The sequence below is a fragment of the Triticum urartu genome, chromosome 3, assembly GCF_003073215.2.
Source record: "Triticum urartu cultivar G1812 chromosome 3, Tu2.1, whole genome shotgun sequence".
NCBI lineage: Eukaryota > Viridiplantae > Streptophyta > Magnoliopsida > Poales > Poaceae > Triticum > Triticum urartu.
Window position 1 is genome coordinate 719864257 of NC_053024.1, and position 18683 is coordinate 719882939.

The following is an 18683-nucleotide window of genomic DNA, read 5'->3' on the forward strand; positions in this document are numbered from 1 at the left end:
CATGTATGTCGTTTGGTCATTCCATTTACTTGAATTTGAAAGCAGACAGAAGCTACACATGGCATATGTATGTAGTTTGGTTATTCCAATGACTTGAGTTTGAAAGCAGACAGAAGCTGCACATGTCATATGTATGTGATTTGGTCGTTCCATTTACCATAGTTGAAGGGCACACGTATGGCACTTATCAGGGTCCTAATACAAAGCTACAATTTTAATTTTTTGTGTATACTTATGATTAGCTACTAGACCCGTCATACAAGTTAACTTTGTATTATATTGATGATGTCTCCATCTTCATTGTCGGATGATGACAAAATTGCAAAATGACATATATTTCAGTTTCAGTAAATCGCTTGATTTAATTAATTAAATATAAGCAATGTACATTAAGAGGATGGAAACAGACATGACGAACGAATCATGATGATAAAAAGTAATGTATATTTGTCATTAATCATTGATCGGTTAATTCCTTTTTAATTTGTAACCAGCCTAATAAAATCCCTAATTAACTATACTCCTTGAGATTAACTACTCTTCTTGGATCATCTTATTAATTACCTTGAGATGAGATTTACTTGAGTGAGTCAGATTGGGTTTAGTAGGTCAAATGAACACATTAGAGTCAAGCAAGTGATACCTGAGATTAACTGGGTGAGTCCAAATTGGGATCTAGCTTGTTGGCCATAGCCCGGCCGCCAGCACGCCTGGTTGCAAGGTCGTGGCTTTGGTGATGATCTACGGTGACATACCAATGCCACAACAAGCGCGCTAGAAGCTGGCTTAAGGAGTGGCGACGCGGGCGAAGCAATCTATGTAGATGGCGACCGATGGCAATGCTCATGTGCTCAACGAAGCCCTTGAGAGTCACGGCGCAGCATCGGCACGGAAATCGCAGAGTCCATAAAATCGCCTTAATGCGTGTGTGCGCATTCACGAATTATGTAATGCATAGACGTGCAGCCTTGGCCTGTATTTCCTTATTGCAGATTCGTTCGTTTTGGCTTGACACTAGCTTAGCCCATATCATTGCTAATGGCCGAAGTAATTAAGCCCTAGTAAGTACTAGTCCCCATTACAACCCCTCAAAAAAAAACTAGTCCCCGCTACAACTGGTGGACGGGGCCGATTCCTAGGGGGGCTGGCCCCTGCTCCCCCCCACACTGCCTCCGCCCCGGTTTGGTCGTTACATGTACTTAAATTTTAATTGCCTAAAAAATGGAATTTGAAAGCAAACACAAGCTGCATATCGCATATGTATATGGTTTAGTTGTTCCATTTACTTGAATTTGAAAGCAGACAGAAGCGAAACATGACATATGTATGTGGTTTGGTCGTTCTATTTATTTGAGTTGGAAACAAAAGCTGCAGACGGCATATGTATGTGGTTTGGTCCTTCCATTTATTTCAGGCTGGAAGCATAAGTTGCACATGGCATATGTATATAGTTTGGTCGTTACATTTACTTGAGGTTGAAAGCAGACAGAAGCTGCACATAGCATATGTATATGGTTTGGTGGTTCCATTTACTTGAGTTTGAAAGCAGACAGAAGATGCACATGGCATATGTATATGGTTTGGTCGTTCCATATACTTGAGTTTGAAAGTAGACAGAAGATGCACATGGCATATGTATGTGGTTTGGTCGTTCCATTTACTTGAATTTGAAAGCAAATAGAAGTTGCACATGGCATATGTATGTGGTTTGGTCGTTCCATTTACTTGAATTTGAAAGGGGACAGAAGCTACACATGGCATATGTATGTGGTTCGGTCGTTCTATTTACTTGAGTTTGAAAGCAGACAGAAGCTGCAGATGGCATGTGTATGTGGTTTGGTCGTTTCATTTACCATAATTGGAGAGCATGCGGCTTCCTCTTCCTTTTTCTGTCCAGAGAGAGCTCCGCCTGAGGACGACCATCATAGACCGCGCGGCTAACGGCCTCCGTCGACCTCGCAACCATGTTCAGGAACATTGCCCTCTTCCTCTACGTCCTCCTACACCTTGAATTGGACGGATTCGTCCTGACCACAAAGAGCAGGTCTTCTTCTTCCTCTTCGGCCGGACGCCGTCGTCTCCAAAATTCGTCAACAGCACGACATCATCGACTTCCTCGACTCCTCCGTCAACTCCGAGACGACGCCACGCACACACTGGACAAGATCCCGGCCATGGCCACTCACGCCGCTCCACCCAGCGCCCCGCCGTCCATGGCACCTCGCAACACGTCGACTCCTGCGACTTGGGCGTGGGAGTCTCCTAGCCCGATGACCCTGCTTAACCTATCAAAACCACCATCAGCAGCTCCGTCGGCTCCTGCGGCCCGCACCGGTGATCGGCAGGGAGGTCATGGCGGCGTCACGGCCATGGCACTCCTCGGGCATGGGGCAGCTGGAGCTCAGGGCTGGGGAAGGAAGGGAGGAGAACAGTGCTAGATGTGGGGCTGGCGACGCTTGGCTCACCAGACTCCGTCGTCGGATGGCGGCGCGGATCCGTGCGGTACGGGTGGCGCGAGTAGCGGTCGGTCGCTGCACATAACGTGTTTGATAAAATGGACAACCGTGCGGTATGTTTCAGTCGACGGTGTTAAATTTTGGTGCCATGTCAGTCCTGAAAGTGGGCCATGTCTGTCATATTTTTCATCAAACGGCTCTCAATCAACCGGTTAGTGCTTTCGGCAACATGATTACTGAAAATCGGTGTTTTCAGCAAACTTTATGAAAACGGTGGGTTTTTGCACCGAGCGACGCAATTGTGGTGGTTTTTGGCAATTTACTCAAACAAAACTAATTAACCATTTATGAAAACAGTGAGGTTATCGCACACCCATCTTCAGCAGAAACAAATATTGTAAGATAAAAGGATGCAAGTTCGAAATTGAAGAAGCAACGTCATATATCTTCCCTGTGGAACAACAAAAGAAAATTAGAACTAATTTCATCTATTAGATTGATTGATGGAAGCGTTCCTACTCTCCAAGGGGAGAGCCGCGTTGCTATATATTGATGTGGGACAGAAGACCTGTCGTAGATTACAAGATAGAACGATCGCTAGGATTCATCCTGTTACAAGAGAAAGAGACAGATAAGGATACGGAATAGAGGGAGAGATAGTTGAGATTACATGGCGTATATCATTCAAACTTCTAACACCCTCCCTTAATCTAAACTATCCTATGTTCAGGTTTCTCTTGAACTCTTCAAAAACCTTAACTGACAAAGCTTTAGTGAACCCATCTGCTACCTGATCCTTGGACGGAATGAATCTTATGTCCAATTTTTTTTCTGCCACTCTTTCTCGTACAAAATGAAAATCAATTTCAATGTGTTTAGTTCTGCTATGAAAAACTGGATTAGCTGAGAGATAGGTGGCCCCCAAGTTATCACACCATAAACATGGAACACGACGTTGCTTGATTCCCAACTCATCAAGTAATGATTCCACCCAAATGATCTCAGCAGTAGCATTTGCCAATGACTTGTACTCGGCTTCTGTACTTGATCTTGACACTGTAGCTTGTTTCCTGGCACTCCAAGAAATAAGGTTTGAACCAAAGAACACTGCAAATCCTCTAGTTGATTTTTGGTCATCACTACATCCTGCCTAGTCAGCATCAAAAAAAGCACTAACCAGTGAAGAATTAGAGCGTTTGAACTGAAGCCCCAAACTCACAGTATGCTTAATGTACCGCACAATCCTTTTGACAGCTGTCCAATGGGTGGAAGTAGGAGCATGCAGATATTGACAAACCTTGTTCACGGCAAAGGATATGTCTGGTCGTGTCAAAGTCAAGTACTGTAGAGCTCCAACAGTACTCCTATATTTTGTGCTTTCCTCTTCCTTAAGTGGTTCTCCTTCATGCTCTGAAAGTTGTTCTGAAGAAGACAAAGGTGTGGGCGAAGGCTTGCAGTCTTTCATTCCCATATGAGTTAGAAGTTTAGTGGCATATTTTTCTTGACTCAACATTATGCCATCTTGAATCTTCTTAACTTCAACACTAAGGAAGAAATGTAAATCACCAAGATCCTTCAAGGCAAATTCGGAACTTAAATCATGCAAGAGAGCATTAGTGGCATTTTGTGAGGAGCTCGCAACTATGATGTCATCAACATAAATGAGCACAAACATGACAGTATTTGCCTTATTATAAATGAAGAGAGACGTATCAGCCTTGGACGCAACAAAACCAAGATGCTTCAATTGTGAGCTCAGCCGTGAGAACCATGCTCTAGGAGACTGTTTCAGACCATAAAGAGCTTTATCAAGTTTGCAAACATAATGAGGTGTTTGTTTATTTTCATACCCTGGTGGTTGCCTCATATAGACCTCCTCTTCTAGAACACCATGCAAAAACGCCTTCTGAACATCTAGCTGTCTAAGACTCCATCCTCTGGAAATAGCAATAGCCAGCACAAGTCTGATGGTGGCAGCTTTCACAACAGGACTAAAAGTGTCCTCATAATCAATACCATACCGTTGCTTGAAACCTTTTGCAACCAGACGTGCCTTGTACCTATCGATGGAGCTATCTGCTTTTCTTTTGATTCTGTAAACCCATTTGCAATCAATAATATTTTTACCTCTTTGACTTGGTACCAAGTGCCATGTTTTATTCCTCATGAGTGCACCATATTCTTCATCCATAGCCCTTTTCCACTTAGGATCTCCAAGTGCATCACTCAATCTTGTTGGTTCACCTGAAATACACAGCATGCCATACGGGATAGTACCATCTGTTCTTACTTTGGGATTTCTAATCCCTTTTTGCAATCGAGTCATAATCCTTGAAGTGGTGATAGGTTGTGGTTGTAGTTGCACAGAAGACTGCTCAATGTGACCAGCCACAGAAGATCCAGAACATCCTTCCAAATCTGTAGATTGAGAGGGCACAGAAGATCCAGTGGCCAATGGTGTGGTCGAACCTGGAGTGAAGTCTTCCGCAGAAGATCCTGAAGCTCCTGTTGCTGTCGGCTGCATGTGCGTAGTGCACGCGCGCCCGCTACCGCGTGCTGACGCGGCGCTCGTGGAGTGGCCCGCCGCTTGGCTCGACGTGGCCTGATCCACCCGTGATGACGCTGCGCTGTGATGGCTGTCGACGCGGCCTGATCCACACTGTCGGCGTAGTGATCCAAAACAGACCTGCGCGCCTGATCCAAGCGTGCTGACGCGGCGCCGGGTTCCGCACCGGCTCCTCCTTCTTCTCCATTGACATGAAATAATAGATCATTTTGAGACAAATTTTCATGATTTTGATCATTTTCTTTGTTGTTTTCTTCAGGTACCTGCACGGGTATAATACTAGGGGCAAGTAGAATATTGTCAGATTGGTTAGTACAATTGTTATCACCCCTTGATCAAAATCTGGAAGAAGAAGAATTTCTTTGCGAAGGAGAGCTCCGGCATTTGGATGGAGAGACTCAAAAGGGAAAATGATTCGTCAAAGACAACATCTCTAGATATATAGACCCGGCCAGTGGAAACATCAAGGCACTTAACGCCTTTGTGCATAGGGCTATAGCCTATAAAAACACATCTTTTTGAACGAAACGCAGTTTGCGTGTATTGTATGGCCTAAGATTTGGCCAACATGCACAACCAAATATACGAAGTGATGTGTAATCTGGAGTGACACCAAAGAGTCGTGTTATAGGATTCTCAAATTTGATGACTTTGCTAGGATGAATATTGATAAGATAAGTGGCAGTAAGAAAAGCTTCATCCCAGAATTTGAGAGGCATGGATGCATTAGCTAACAATGATAGTCCTACTTCAACAACATGACGGTGTTTTCGCTCAGCAGAACCATTCTGTTGGTGAGCATGTGGACAGGAAACATGATGAGAAATTCCAATCTTTTGAAAAAAAGAATTAAGTTTCTCATATTCACCACCCCAGTCAGTTTGCATTGCAAGAATTTTAGAGTTCAGTTGGTGTTCAACAAGACTTTGGAAATTGCCAAAAACTTGAAAAACATCAGAGCGTTTCTTTAGCAAATAAATCCAAGTAAACTTACTATAATCATCAATGAAGCTTACATAGTATGAAAATCTACCAACTGAAGTAGGGGCTGGCCCCCATACATCTGAAAAAATAAGTTGCAAAGGAGCAGTGGATACACTAGTAGAGATGGGATATGGCAATTGATGACTTTTATCTTGTTGACATGCATCACAAACTGACTCAACACTAGACTCATAAGGAAGTTTATTTCTACTAAGAACATGTTGAACAATAGTTGAAGACGGATGACCTAAACGACTATGCCACTTTGCCGATGATGGTTTGGTGACACTCCAAGCTTGTTTATTTGACCATGCTGAAGGGGATGATGATACGAGTGGATAAAGACCTCCCTCGCATCTTCCTCTAAAGATGACTCTCCTCGTTGCCAAGTCCTTGATAACAAAAGAGTAAGATAGAATATTATGAGAACATTGTTGTCAAGAGTGAAGCGATGAACTGAAACAAGATTTTTTGATGCATGAGGGACATGTAAGACACGATTTAGATGCAAATTTTTTCGGGGGCTTTAACAATTGAGTTTCCAATATGAGCAATATCCATACCTTGTTCCACTTGCCGTGTGCACTTGATCACCTCCGTGGTACCTTTCTCGCGTTGTCAATTTGTCAAGTTCCCCCGTGATGTGCTCGGTGGCGCCAGAATCTGCATACCAATTAGTATCAATCCCATAGGAGTTGGTGATGAGATTGGCCTTCTTCTTTTCTCCATGATCCTCGTCATATCGGTGCCAACAGGCCCTTGCGCCGCCGGCATGAAACTTATAACATATTTGGCACTCGGGATAATCTCCCTCATGTGTTGTTGCTGCTGGTGTGGTGGCGGTTGTCGTTTGGGCTGTTGGTAGCTGCTGCCTCCACCACCGCGAGCAGGAGAGGGAGAGGTACGATCACGACGCGCCCTCTGTTCCCTCGCCCGCGTCCTCCTCTCGCGCGGATTGCCCGCGTCCTCTGTACACAGCATTTGCAGATGAGCGAAAACCGGACGGTCCATCGCCCAACTTCTCCATCCTTTGGTCGAACGCTGAAATTTGCGAGAACAAGTCATCAACAGTGATGGAGTTTTTGATGGCGCCGACCGCTGCAACAATGGGATCGTAATCCCGATCGAGTCCAGCGAGATGTAGTCGACAATCTCGCCATCGGTCACTGGACGACCTGCGGCTGCAAGCTCATCTCCTAGACTCTTCATTTTGGCGATGAAGGAATTGCTTGACATGTTGCCCTTCTTGGTGTTGGAGATGGCGATTCTCAGATTTGTTATCCGAGATTGAGACTGCGCAGCGAATAGTGTGGTAAGAGCAGTCCATAAATCATGAGTGCTTTCCTTACCGATGACCTGCGCCAAGATTTCTGGAGTTAACGAGTTCAACAGGTAGCTCAGAACCTGTTGATCTTTCGCCAACCACGGACCATACAGCGGATTGGGCTCGATGGCCGTGGTTTTGTCCGCCTTGGGGACCTCCTCCGTTCTTGCCGGTGCGGCATCTGTGCCGTCAAGGAGGCCGGTTACTTGGGCACCTCGAAGCGCCGGCATTACCTGCGCTTTCCAGAGAAGATAGTTCCCTCTCGTAAGTTTTTCTGTTGGAGGGGCGCCCAGGTTGAGGCGACAGCGCTGGGATCCTGCCATGGCGACGATAGGGCTTGGGCTTCTGCATCGCTAGATGGGATCGGGGGGTTTGGGTTTCTGGCGCTGATTTTTGGGATCGCTAGACGATAGGGGAAAAGGCTAGGCTCTGTATACCATATTAGATTGATTGATAGAAGCGTTCCTACTCTCCAAGGGAGAGCCGCGTTGCTATATATTGATGCGGACAGAAGACCTGTCGTAGGTTACAAGATAGAACGATCGCTAGGATTCATCCCGTTACAAGAGAAAGAGACAGATAAGGATACGGGATAGAGGGAGAGATAGTTGAGATTACATGGCGTATAGCATTCAAACTTCTAACATCATCAATGCCTAATGCTGATGACGAGTTTAAGCCTTGATATTGATAAGACAGAATATAAGGACATCCAATGGTATTTCTGATCCACGGGTGCCCAAATCCAGCAGTGATGTGATGGTGGAGTAGAGTCGGGGTGATGGGATCCAACCATCCAAGGGGGTCTTCGAAGGGTACCGCCCATCTTGTATGTGGCATGAAGAGTCGATGATGGTCGGCGCCACGGCGACACAGGAAATCGGGGCCGCTAAGGCAAGGCAAGACGCAGATCTCTCCGGCTTAAACGCCACGACGGCGACGGCAGCGCGGCACCATGGTCGGTGGAGAGAAGGAGAAGGTCTCGTCAAGGAGGAGAGCACCCAGGTTGCATTTGCATTGTGCCCGTCGTCTTCGCGAGATAACTGGGAGAGAGACGGCGGTGCACACATCAACATCAGGGGAAACTGGGAGACAGATGAGGGGGCGGCTTTCCTTGCTTCGTTGCGTTTTTTTTTTGAGCGGCCCAAGAAAGGCCTTCGTTGCGAGCTGAGGGTCCAATGAACCATGTGCGTCCAATTTTGCCGCCGGAGCAGCTTCCTAGAGTCCGGTCGTGGGAAGTGTTGCGCTAGAGTTTGATCTGATGGCCGAAAACGTCTAGAACTGAATATCCAATGGTTGCCAAAGCTAATGGCCTGAGACAGAGGGGAAACTGCTCAGTTATAATGTATCTAAATATGATTTTGTCGTCCCATTTACTTGCATTTGAAAGCAGACAGAAGCTGTACATGGCACATGTATATGGTTTGGTCATTCATTTACTTGAATTTGAAAGTACACAGAAGCTGTGCATCGCATATGTATATTGTTTAGTCGTTACATTACTTGAATTTGAAAGCAGGCACAAGCTGCTGTTGGGGAACGTAGTAATTTCAAAAAAAATTCTACGCACACGCAAGATCATGGTGATGCATAGCAACAAGAGGGGAGAGTGTAATCTACATACCCTTATAGACCGACAGCGGAAGCGTTATGACAACGCGGTTGATGTAGTCGTACGTCTTCATGGCCCAACCGATCAAGCACCGAAACTACGGCACCTCCGAGTTCTAGCACACGTTCAGCTCGATGACGATCCCCGGACTCCGATCCAGCAAAGTGTCGGGGAAGAGTTCCGTCAGCACGACGGCATGGTGACGATCTTGATATTCAACTGTCGCAGGGCTTCGCCTAAGCACCACTACAATATTATCGAGGACTATGGTGAAAGGGGGCACCGCACCCGGCTAAGAGAACGATCTTAGAGATCAACTTGTGTATCTAGGGGTGCGCCCTGCCCCCATATATAAAGGAGCCAAGGGGGGGTGCGGTCGGCCCTAGGAGGAGGCGCGCAGGAGGAGTCCTACTCCTACCGGGAGTAGGACTCCCCTCCCTTTCCCTAGTTGGATTAAGACTTGGGGGGAAGGAAGAGAGGGAAGAAAGGAAAGGGGGGCGCCGCCCCCCTCCTTGTCCAATTCAGACTTGGGGGGAGGGGCGCGCGGTAGCCCCTAGGCCTCCTCACCTCTTTCTCCACTAGGCCCATTAAGGCCCATTAGGTTACCGGGGATTCCGGTAACCTCCCAGTACTCCGGTAAAATGTCGATTTCATCCGGAACATTTCCGATGTCCAAACATAGGCTTCCAATATATCAATCTTTATGTCTCAACCATTTCGAGACTCCTCGGCATGTCCGTGATCACATCCGGGACTCCGAACTAACTTCGGTACATCAAAACTCATAAACTCATAATATAACTGTCATCGAAACCTTAAGCGTGCGGACCCTACGGGTTCGAGAACAATGTAGACATGACCGAGACACGTCTCCGGTCAATGACCAATAGAGGAACCTGGATGCTCATATTGGCTCCCACATATTCTACGAAGATCTTTATCGGTCAGACCGCATAACAACATATGTTGTTCCCTTTGTCATCGGTATGTTACTTGCCCGAGATTCGATCGTCGGTATCTCAATACCTAGTTCAATCTCGTTACCGGCAAGTCTCTTTACTCGTTTCATAATACATCATCTCGCAACTAACTCATTAGTTGCAATGCTTGCAAGGCTTATGTGATGTGCATTACCGAGAGGGCCCAGAGATACCTCTCCGACAATCGGAGTGACAAATCCTAATCTCGAAATACGCCAACCCAACATTTACCTTTGGAGACACCTGTAGAGCTCCTTTATAATCACCCAGTTACGTTGTGACGTTTGGTAGCACACAAAGTGTTCCTCCGGCAAACGGGAGTTGCATAATCTCATAGTCATAGGAACATGTATAAGTCATGAAGAAAGCAATAGCAACACACTAAACGATCAGGTGCTAAGCTAATGGAATGGGTCATGTCAATCACATCATTCTCCCAATAATGTGATCCCGTTAATCAAATGACAACACATGTTTATGGTTAGGAAACATAACCATCTTTGATTAACGAGCTAGTCAAGTAGAGGCATACTAGTGACGTTTAGTTTGTCTATGTATTCACACAAGTATTATGTTTCCGGATAATACAATTCTAGCATGAATAATAAACATTTATCATGATATAAGGAAATAAAATAATAACATTATTATTGCCTCTAGGCCATATTTCCTTCAGTCTCCCACTTGCACTAGAGTTAATAATCTAGATTATACAGTAATGATTCTAACACCCATGGAGCTTTGGTGCTGATCATGTTTTGCTCGTGGAAGAGGCTTAGTCAACGGGTCTGCAACATTCAGATCAGTATGTATCTTGCAAATCTCTATGTCTCCCACCTGGACTAGATCCCGGATGGAATTGAAACGTCTCTTGATGTGCTTGGTTCTCTTGTGAAATCTGGATTCCTTTGCCAAGGCAATTGCACCAGTATTGTCACAAAAGATTTTCATTGGACCCGATGCACTAGTATGACACCTAGATCGGATATGAACTCCTTCATCCAGACTCCTTCGTTTGCTGCTTCCGAAGCAGCTATGTACTCCGCTTCACATGTAGATCCCGCCACAACGCTCTGTTTAGAACTGCACCAACTAACAGCTCCATCGTTTAATGTAAACACGTATCCGGTTTGCGATTTAGAATCGTCTGGATCAGTGTCAAAGCTTGCATCAACGTAACCATTTACGATGAGCTCTTTATCACCTCCATATATGAGAAACATATCCTTAGTCCTTTTCAGGTATTTCAGGATGTTCTTAACCGCTGTCCAGTGATCCACTCCTGGATTACTTTGGTACCTCCCTGCTAGACTTATAGGAAGACACACATCAGGTCTGCTACACAGCATTGCATACATGATAGAGCCTATGGCTGAAGCATAGGGAACGCTCCAGTGGGGTGGTGGGGCTCCAGCTGGACCCGGCCTGGGCGTGGAGGCGCAAGTGTTGTGGTGGTGGTGGGCACCCCGGTGGCCTCTGTTGCGATGGTGTCCTGCGGGTGGCGCGGGTTGGGGCAGTAGCTTGGTGTTGTTGCTGCTGTGGTCGTGGGGCGGCGTTGATGAAGGGAGGTCCGGTGATGACCTTCTTGCTACGCAGCACTAGACGGTAGCTCGGCGGCTCCGGCTGTGGCGACGGCTAGTCTCTCCGGCGTCGGTTCGCCTGCACGCAAACAGTTTTGGGCTTTTGGCTTCCGCCTCCTCTCCCCGTCGTGCGTGTGCTATCTTCGCCAAAAGGCTGGCCCTCTCCTAATTGTCGTCCACCATTGAGGGACAATTCCCCTGCCAGGAGGGCCGCGACATCATCCTTGCCTCCCGACGGTTGGTTGTGTACCACCGGCGAGCTCGTCCTTTGCCAGGGAGTGGCAGGGCGGGGCGGTGGTGGCCAGATCTGTCCGGCCCTGGGGTGGGTCTCGGGGCTAGGGGCCGCCCAGGCGTAGGAAAGGAGGGTGCTTTCCGCCCATCTCTTTCATCGTCGAAGCTAAGCATCTCGAGTGGGGTGGTGTCAGGGTCTTGGATTCTGGGGCGACGGCCTTGGTGGTGGTAGCCACGGTTCCCGTGGGAGGAGCTCGTGGCTAGAGTGTGGACTGACGTTGTGCGGGCGACATGGTGGTCTACGTGCGGCAGACGGTGACGGCTATGACAACTAGGCTTGGTGTACTCCGTTTGGGCGATGCATAGGGTGTGCTGGTGTGAAAACCCATTCTGGCAATGCCAGGTCGGCGGCGGCGGCATCTACGGTATCGTTCCCTTCTTGAAGACGTCGTCGTGGCTCTACTTCACCTCCTCTGTTGCTCCGGGGGAAACCCCGATCCCTGGATCGGGCGGTGGCAGCATTTTGGTGTCGCTTCCTTTCTAAAGGCGCCATCTTGGAGCATCTAGCTCATCATACACGGCTTCTATGTGTAGCTGCTCTTATCACCCTCGTATCGTGCCTTGAGTTCATCATACACACCTTCTCGGTATGGCTGCTCTCATATGGTGTTTTGAGTGTGTGTTGTGGTACCGAGTGGGTGTGTTGAGTTGTATGATGTTTGGTCGTTGCTTTATATGTAAAGCCGGACACGAGCTTTTCGGTAACAGTACTAAAGTGCTAAAACTGTAGCAGCACATATGTACAGAATCAGACACCACAAAATAATACAGGCAGGCTTCAACAAAAGGAATGCACGGTGTCTGATTATTTCAGACTAAAAACCATGGACTTCAGATTAAAGAAACAGAACACTGATTGCACATTACAAAATATAGCTTATTGCTATGCATACTACTAGTCGACCAATTCATGTCGTACTACTCCAGCCCATCGTCGTCCTCCCTACAGCTTCCCTGGGTTCACCGATTTCCGTTTCTTGTAGCTCTGATCTCTTATCATCGTCTTTTAAAACCATGCAAAAGTTGCAGATGACACATATCTATATGGTTTGGTCGTTCCCAAGAAACACACGGGTTCTCTGTCATGAGAATAATTGGCAAATACTTGCCCATGTTGATTTTTATATTCCTCTGAAATATGGATAATGTCATCTCAAAGTGTATGAAAGTAAAGAAAAATTTCAAACCTAAGTTTTGAGTTCCTTAACACTAAAGTGCTAAAACTGTAGCAGCATATATGTACAGAATCAGTAACCACAAATAATATGCAGGCTGTGCAGGCAGGCTTCAACAAAGGGAATGCACGCTGTATGGTTATTACAGACTAAAAAACATGGACTTCAGATTAAAGAAACAGATCACTGATTGAACATTACAAAATAAATTATTGCTACGCATACTAGTCGACCATTCATATCGTACTACTCCATCATCATCATCCCCACTACAGTTTCCTTGGCTTCCCATATTTCTGGTTTTGTTGCTCTGGTTTGTCATCGCTGACTTTGAGTCGGAGGAGGCTGGACGAGGAGGAGGGATGGTGGCGGGTGGACATGTGTTTTCTTGCCTCTTGCAGTGAATAAGGTAGAGGATGCTTTTGTTTATAAAAAAATTAGTCGCTCAGTTCACAGGATGCAGCGAGTTGATGTTCTTGACAAGTTTGGTGGGGTAGATAAATACATATGGAGCCGAGTAACTTGGCATATGGCACTTTGGACATGCCTCAGCCCTCAGGTGCCCGTTTCTATTCATTAGATGCTCAAGATTCTCACTTCAATTCTGATTTCCATTCACTAATCACTTCTGCTACTCAAATAAACAACTTAAGTTGTGCCTCTGCACTCTTAATAAACGAGGGTGGACACAGGAGCACATTCACCAGACATGTGGCATGTGCTGCTAGCAACAAGGCCTGCTTAGTGCTATAACATATTGAGAAGTTTTTATTTTTGGCGAAAATGTGTTAAGTTGAGAAGTTGGACAGATTTTGCCTCCCAATACTAGGAGCCTAGGAGCATTGTGGGTTAACCTATAGGAACAGTGTGCTGAAATCATTGGCCCTTTTATTTTGAGTTATTCTTCTTTTGCATTGAATTGTTGCAAAGATTCGTTGGAGTAGGCGAATGAGAGTGGAGCAACGATGCAACATCGGCTGCGCAAGAAAAACCACAAGGTAGGAGACTAGTATAGCAGCAGAGATTCACCAGAGTAGGGATGACACTGGAGGAGAGCAATGATGCAATGACCTCGCAGCTGGTGATTGACCTAATGGTGAGAAGTAGAGGTAGAAATATACATCTTCTCGAGTGATATGGTTAAAAGAAGAAAGAAATGCCTTGTAACATAATAATCCAGATGAAAATAAAAAAGTCATTTATTGTTGGCTTTTTTGTGAACATTTATTGTTGACTTTTTTGCAAACATTTATTGTTGACTTAACCATCATTTTCTTGTTTCATAGCAATGCAACAAACCATTTGTAGGTTGGAACTTGTATTTTCATTGCTACTAAAAGTAAGTTTGTGCATGTGGTAGTGATGCTCATCCAACCCACCTCCTCCCATCCACAGGCGTCGCGCATCATTTCACCTCACCCCATTTGACGGCCTCTCACAATGACATGCCCCACACCCAAGAACCACTCAAACAAACTAAAATTTTGTTTCCCGTGTCTATTCTATGAAGTAGAAAGTACAAACCAAGTATCCAAAACAAATTAATCATAGAATTCTCTATCTTCCTTCTGTTTTTTTTTTCTTGTGCTAGAAGGACTCTAGCCTAGATCATGTCCCACTTGACACGGTCATTGGGCTTGTTGTATCCAATGCCGTTTCATAAATCTGCGTTCATAGTATTTTCTATTAGGTATCAAAACAAAAAAATATTGAGAGATAGACTATTTTTATTAATGTTATCTACTTTAGATTAAATTGAGAATTTAGTTGGACGACAAGTAGATCAGTTAGAACATTTCAGCCCTGAAGTGCTTCATCGTCTTGTGCAGGAGAGGCGAATGAGGCGGGGTAAAGGCAGGATCGTTGCAACTGTTGGCAAAGGAGAGACATGTATGTTTGTATGTGCCCCTCTTAATTATGACACCAAAGAGAGGCGGCAAATACGCTACCATACATACGCGACAATGATGAAAAATGCATCTGGTATTCACCGTTATTAGGGAAGGGGCGACAAATACGCACATGACGACACAACCACATAGAGAGGACTATTGAAAGAGCCAAGGAAAGGATGATGTCTAAGAATATATACTACGAAGCACCGATACGCCAGAAACTGGAGTATCGGCGTACTAAACGTTCCCGATACGGCGATACGCACGATACAGCTAGGATACAGGTATCGGCGAAGTATCCTATTTTCCGATTTAAAAAGAAAAGAAAAAACGTTGATATGTCCTGTGCATCGTCTACGATACGGGAGCGACACGGCAGTCCACTGGAAGGCCCATGGCTAACCCTAGCATCTGGGCTCCCTCTCTTTTGTTTTGTTCGCACGATAGGAGCTTGCACGAGGGAGCCGCTGCCGCTGGACAAGCCTCCCCGCCGGCCGCAGCCGCAGACCGGAGTCACTCGCCGCCTGGAGTGGCTCACCGGCGCCGCCTGGAATTGCCTCGCTGCCGCCTCAACTCGCCCCCACCGGCTGGAATCGCCTCTCCGCTTGAATCTTCTGCTCTTCTCCACCGCCGTCGCAACTCACAAGGTAAACAGCAATTACCCCGAGCCCCTAGTGATGTACTGATGTGTGCTTGATCTTGATGCATGCTTGGCTGCTTGCTGGCTTCCATAGACCGTAGTAGCAGACTCTCTCATTAGGTAGTAGTAGTACTATACTAATTTGGATCTGATGTATGTTTGGCTGCTTGCTGGCTTTCATGTGGGGTGTGCTTGCTGTGTTGCTGCTTGTTGATGTTTGTGGGATAAAATTATTACTTGCTGATGTTGTTGCTGCTGTCTATTGCTAGGGAAGGAGATAGAAGTACAACATGGCATTATAGGGAGTTCCATGGCAACATTTTGATCTCATCTCACACATTTTATTATGTTGGCTTTTATTACATGTCATTTTATAATTATTTATATATATACTTGCCGTATCGCATATTGCTGTTTTTACAGATTGCCGTATCCCGTATCGCCGTACTCGTATCATCGTATCGGTGTCGCCGTATCGGTGCAACATAGAATATATATATAGACTATGAAAAAAGCAGTGTACACAATGATCTACCCCCTCGGTACATTAATATAAAATGTTTTAGATCACTAAAGCAACGACTCAAAACGTCTTATATTAGTTTACAGAGCGAGTAAAAAGCTGTGAAAGAGTATGATGTTTCTTGAATTTAAAACCAGACAAAAGTTGCACATGGCATACGTATATGGTTTGGTCGTTCCATTTATAGCAACGTACGGTTTCTCTGCCTGTGAGAATAACTGCCATGTACTCGCCCATGTTGATTTTTGAAAGTGTATGAAAGTTCAGACAATCTTCGAACCTAAGTTCTGAGTTTCTTAGCACTAAAGTTCTAAAACTGTAGCAGCACAAATGCACAGAATCAGTAACAACAAAATCCGGGACCACATAAATTTCAAGAAAAAGGGTTTTCTTTTGGCACCTGTTGAAGATGCTGTGCTTAAACTGTAGCAGCACATATGTACCGAACAGCAACCACACATATGATCAGTAACCACAACAAAATAATAGGGCAGGATGGCTTCAGCAAAGGGAATGCAGGCTGTCTGGTTATTTCAGACTAAAAAACCATGAACTTCATCATCAGATTAAAGAAACAGAACACTGATTGCACATTACAAAATAATACGTAGCTTATTGCTATGCATACTACTAGTCGGCCATTCATCATCGTACTACTCCGGCCCATCGTCCTCCTCCCTACAGCTTCCTTGGGTTGGCAGACTTCCGTTTCTTGTAGCTCTGATCTGTTATCACCGTCTTGACTGCGACGTTGTCGGAGGAGCCGGAGGACGGACGAGAAGGTGGGATGGTGGCGGCCGGGCAAGGAGGAGGAGTGGCGGCGACCGGGGAAGTACAGGCCGGCGCAATTCCTAGTCCTAGAGGAGGAGCAGGGGGAGCCGGAAGCTTCTCGATGTGGATGCTGAGGGGCACACTGTCGCCGGAGAGAAAGTCTTTGGGCACAGGCAGGCACTTGACCTCGGCGGGCAGGCCGCCGGACAGGGAACTGCTGCACACCAGAGGCGACTCCAGGGTCAGCCTGCAGCCGTCGCTCTCCACGGCGAGCTTGCACGCGAACTGCGGCGCGCTCGGCGCCGTGCCGTCCGCCCTGACGCACACCAGCGACACGGCCGTGGTCGCGCCGCGCTCGCCGAGGGAGACGAGGAAGAGGTTGCGGTGCCGGTCGGCGCCCGCGGCGGCGGCCACCGCCTTGTCCTCCTCGCCGACGAGGATGTGCCAGCGGCGCGAGAGCGGCAGGCTGAGGTTCCAGGGCTGGCCGTAGCGGACTACGATGATGGGGCGCGAGTGGTCGGGGCCGGAGATGTGGTCGAGCAGATCCTGGCGGGAGCCGACGAAGCCGCAGCCCCCGATACCGGCCGCGCCCGCGCGGTCCGGGCAGCAGCAGGGCGCGTGCTGGCACGCGCGGCGGTGGTCGGCGGCCTCGTGGTACACGACGCCCCCCGCGTCGCAGCCGTAGCGCTCGTAGCCGCAGGGCACGGTGGCGGCGGCGGCGAAGATGTCGGCGAGGGCGGAGTGGACGGCGGCGCGGCCGCCGCAGGCCTCGCCGTGGAGGCCGCGGCAGGAGGAGCAGACGAGGTGCTCGGCGTCGCACTGCCGCCAAGATTCACGCCAGATGTGACCCCCTCACGCCATGCCAGATTCAAGAGAACGAAAAACGGAATCTTGGAGAAGAGGGGCGGCCGGCAGATCTCACCTTGAATATCGGGGGCTTGAGGGGGAGGCGGCAGTTATGGCAGTCGAGCAGGTCCGCCCGCAGGCCCACGATCTTGCCGCCGGCGACGATCTGCGGCTCGGCCATCGGGATGGCTTCCATGGGCACCACGGCCAGGACCCCCTCCCCGCCGCCGCCGCCGAGGCCCATCTCTCCTCTCCTCTGCTCTCCTATCCCACCAAGATTCAGTCAGGAGAGGAGAGCAGTTGGGCAGCACTCAGGTGGGACTGGGACTGGGACTGGAGCCGGACGCACACTTGTGACTAGTGGTGGGTGGAGAGGACAAGGACACTCAGGACTCGGCTAGTTTGCTTGCCAATGTCACTGCCACGCCATGGCGTTAAACTACGATATGTCACATTAACGCCTTCTAGTTGAACATTAAACAACTCCATTGAACACCATGACCCAAAAAATTACAACTAGGGAACCGTGACAGTGTTTTTAATTATATATTTACTGGTCGAATGGCCTTGTGTTTTTGCTTGGTGCTACTGCAAGTGGGCATGTGAATCTTCTTTTTAATCATTACTTTTCAGTGAGTTTGGCTTTTTACTGTTGGGGCTCTCCCAATGTTCCCTCTTTTCCTACTGCCTCCGTCCCGATTTACTTGTACTCTTGTATTTTGACAATGATTTTAAGGGATACTCGTTACTCTGGGTGAGAAATAATTATTCTTCACATCCTCTCTATTTTGACATCGATGCATCGTATTTTTACGTTTTGTAATTTTTTTTTCTTATTTCATACGTAAAAAGATAACGTAAGAAATATTTACTCGCCATAAAAAATATTTTATATTACATAAAATTACAAATGTAAAAACATAGTGTAAAAACATACATAAAATGTATTTTTTTCTGGTCTTATAACCTATATTTTTGTTTTTATACCAAATTTTACATACTGAATCAATATGCATGTAATTATTCTTATAAATTATAAG

General features: G+C 46.8%; 1 protein-coding gene across 1 annotated transcript; it reads right to left on the reverse strand.

Moving 5' to 3' along the window:
- Positions 1 to 16532: 16532 nt before the first annotated feature.
- Positions 16533 to 18016, reverse strand: LOC125549404 (putative E3 ubiquitin-protein ligase SINA-like 6). The gene is made up of 2 exons (XM_048712827.1): positions 17720 to 18016; positions 16533 to 17616 (listed from the first exon to the last, which is right to left on the reverse strand). Exons 1-2 carry the CDS (start codon positions 17885 to 17887, stop codon positions 16705 to 16707), a joined length of 1080 nt encoding a protein of 359 aa, XP_048568784.1. The 5' UTR covers positions 17888 to 18016; the 3' UTR covers positions 16533 to 16704.
- Between the last annotated feature and the right edge of the window lie 667 nt (positions 18017 to 18683).

Coding starts and splice junctions, on each gene's coding strand:
- LOC125549404 (XM_048712827.1), bottom strand. CDS start 17,887: ATGGGCCTCGGCGGCGGCGGCGGGGAGGGGGTCCTGGCCGTGGTGCCC. Junction 17,617..17,719: donor TCAAGCCCCCGATATTCAAG/GTGAGATCTGCC, acceptor TCTTGGCGGCAG/TGCGACGCCGAGCACCTCGT.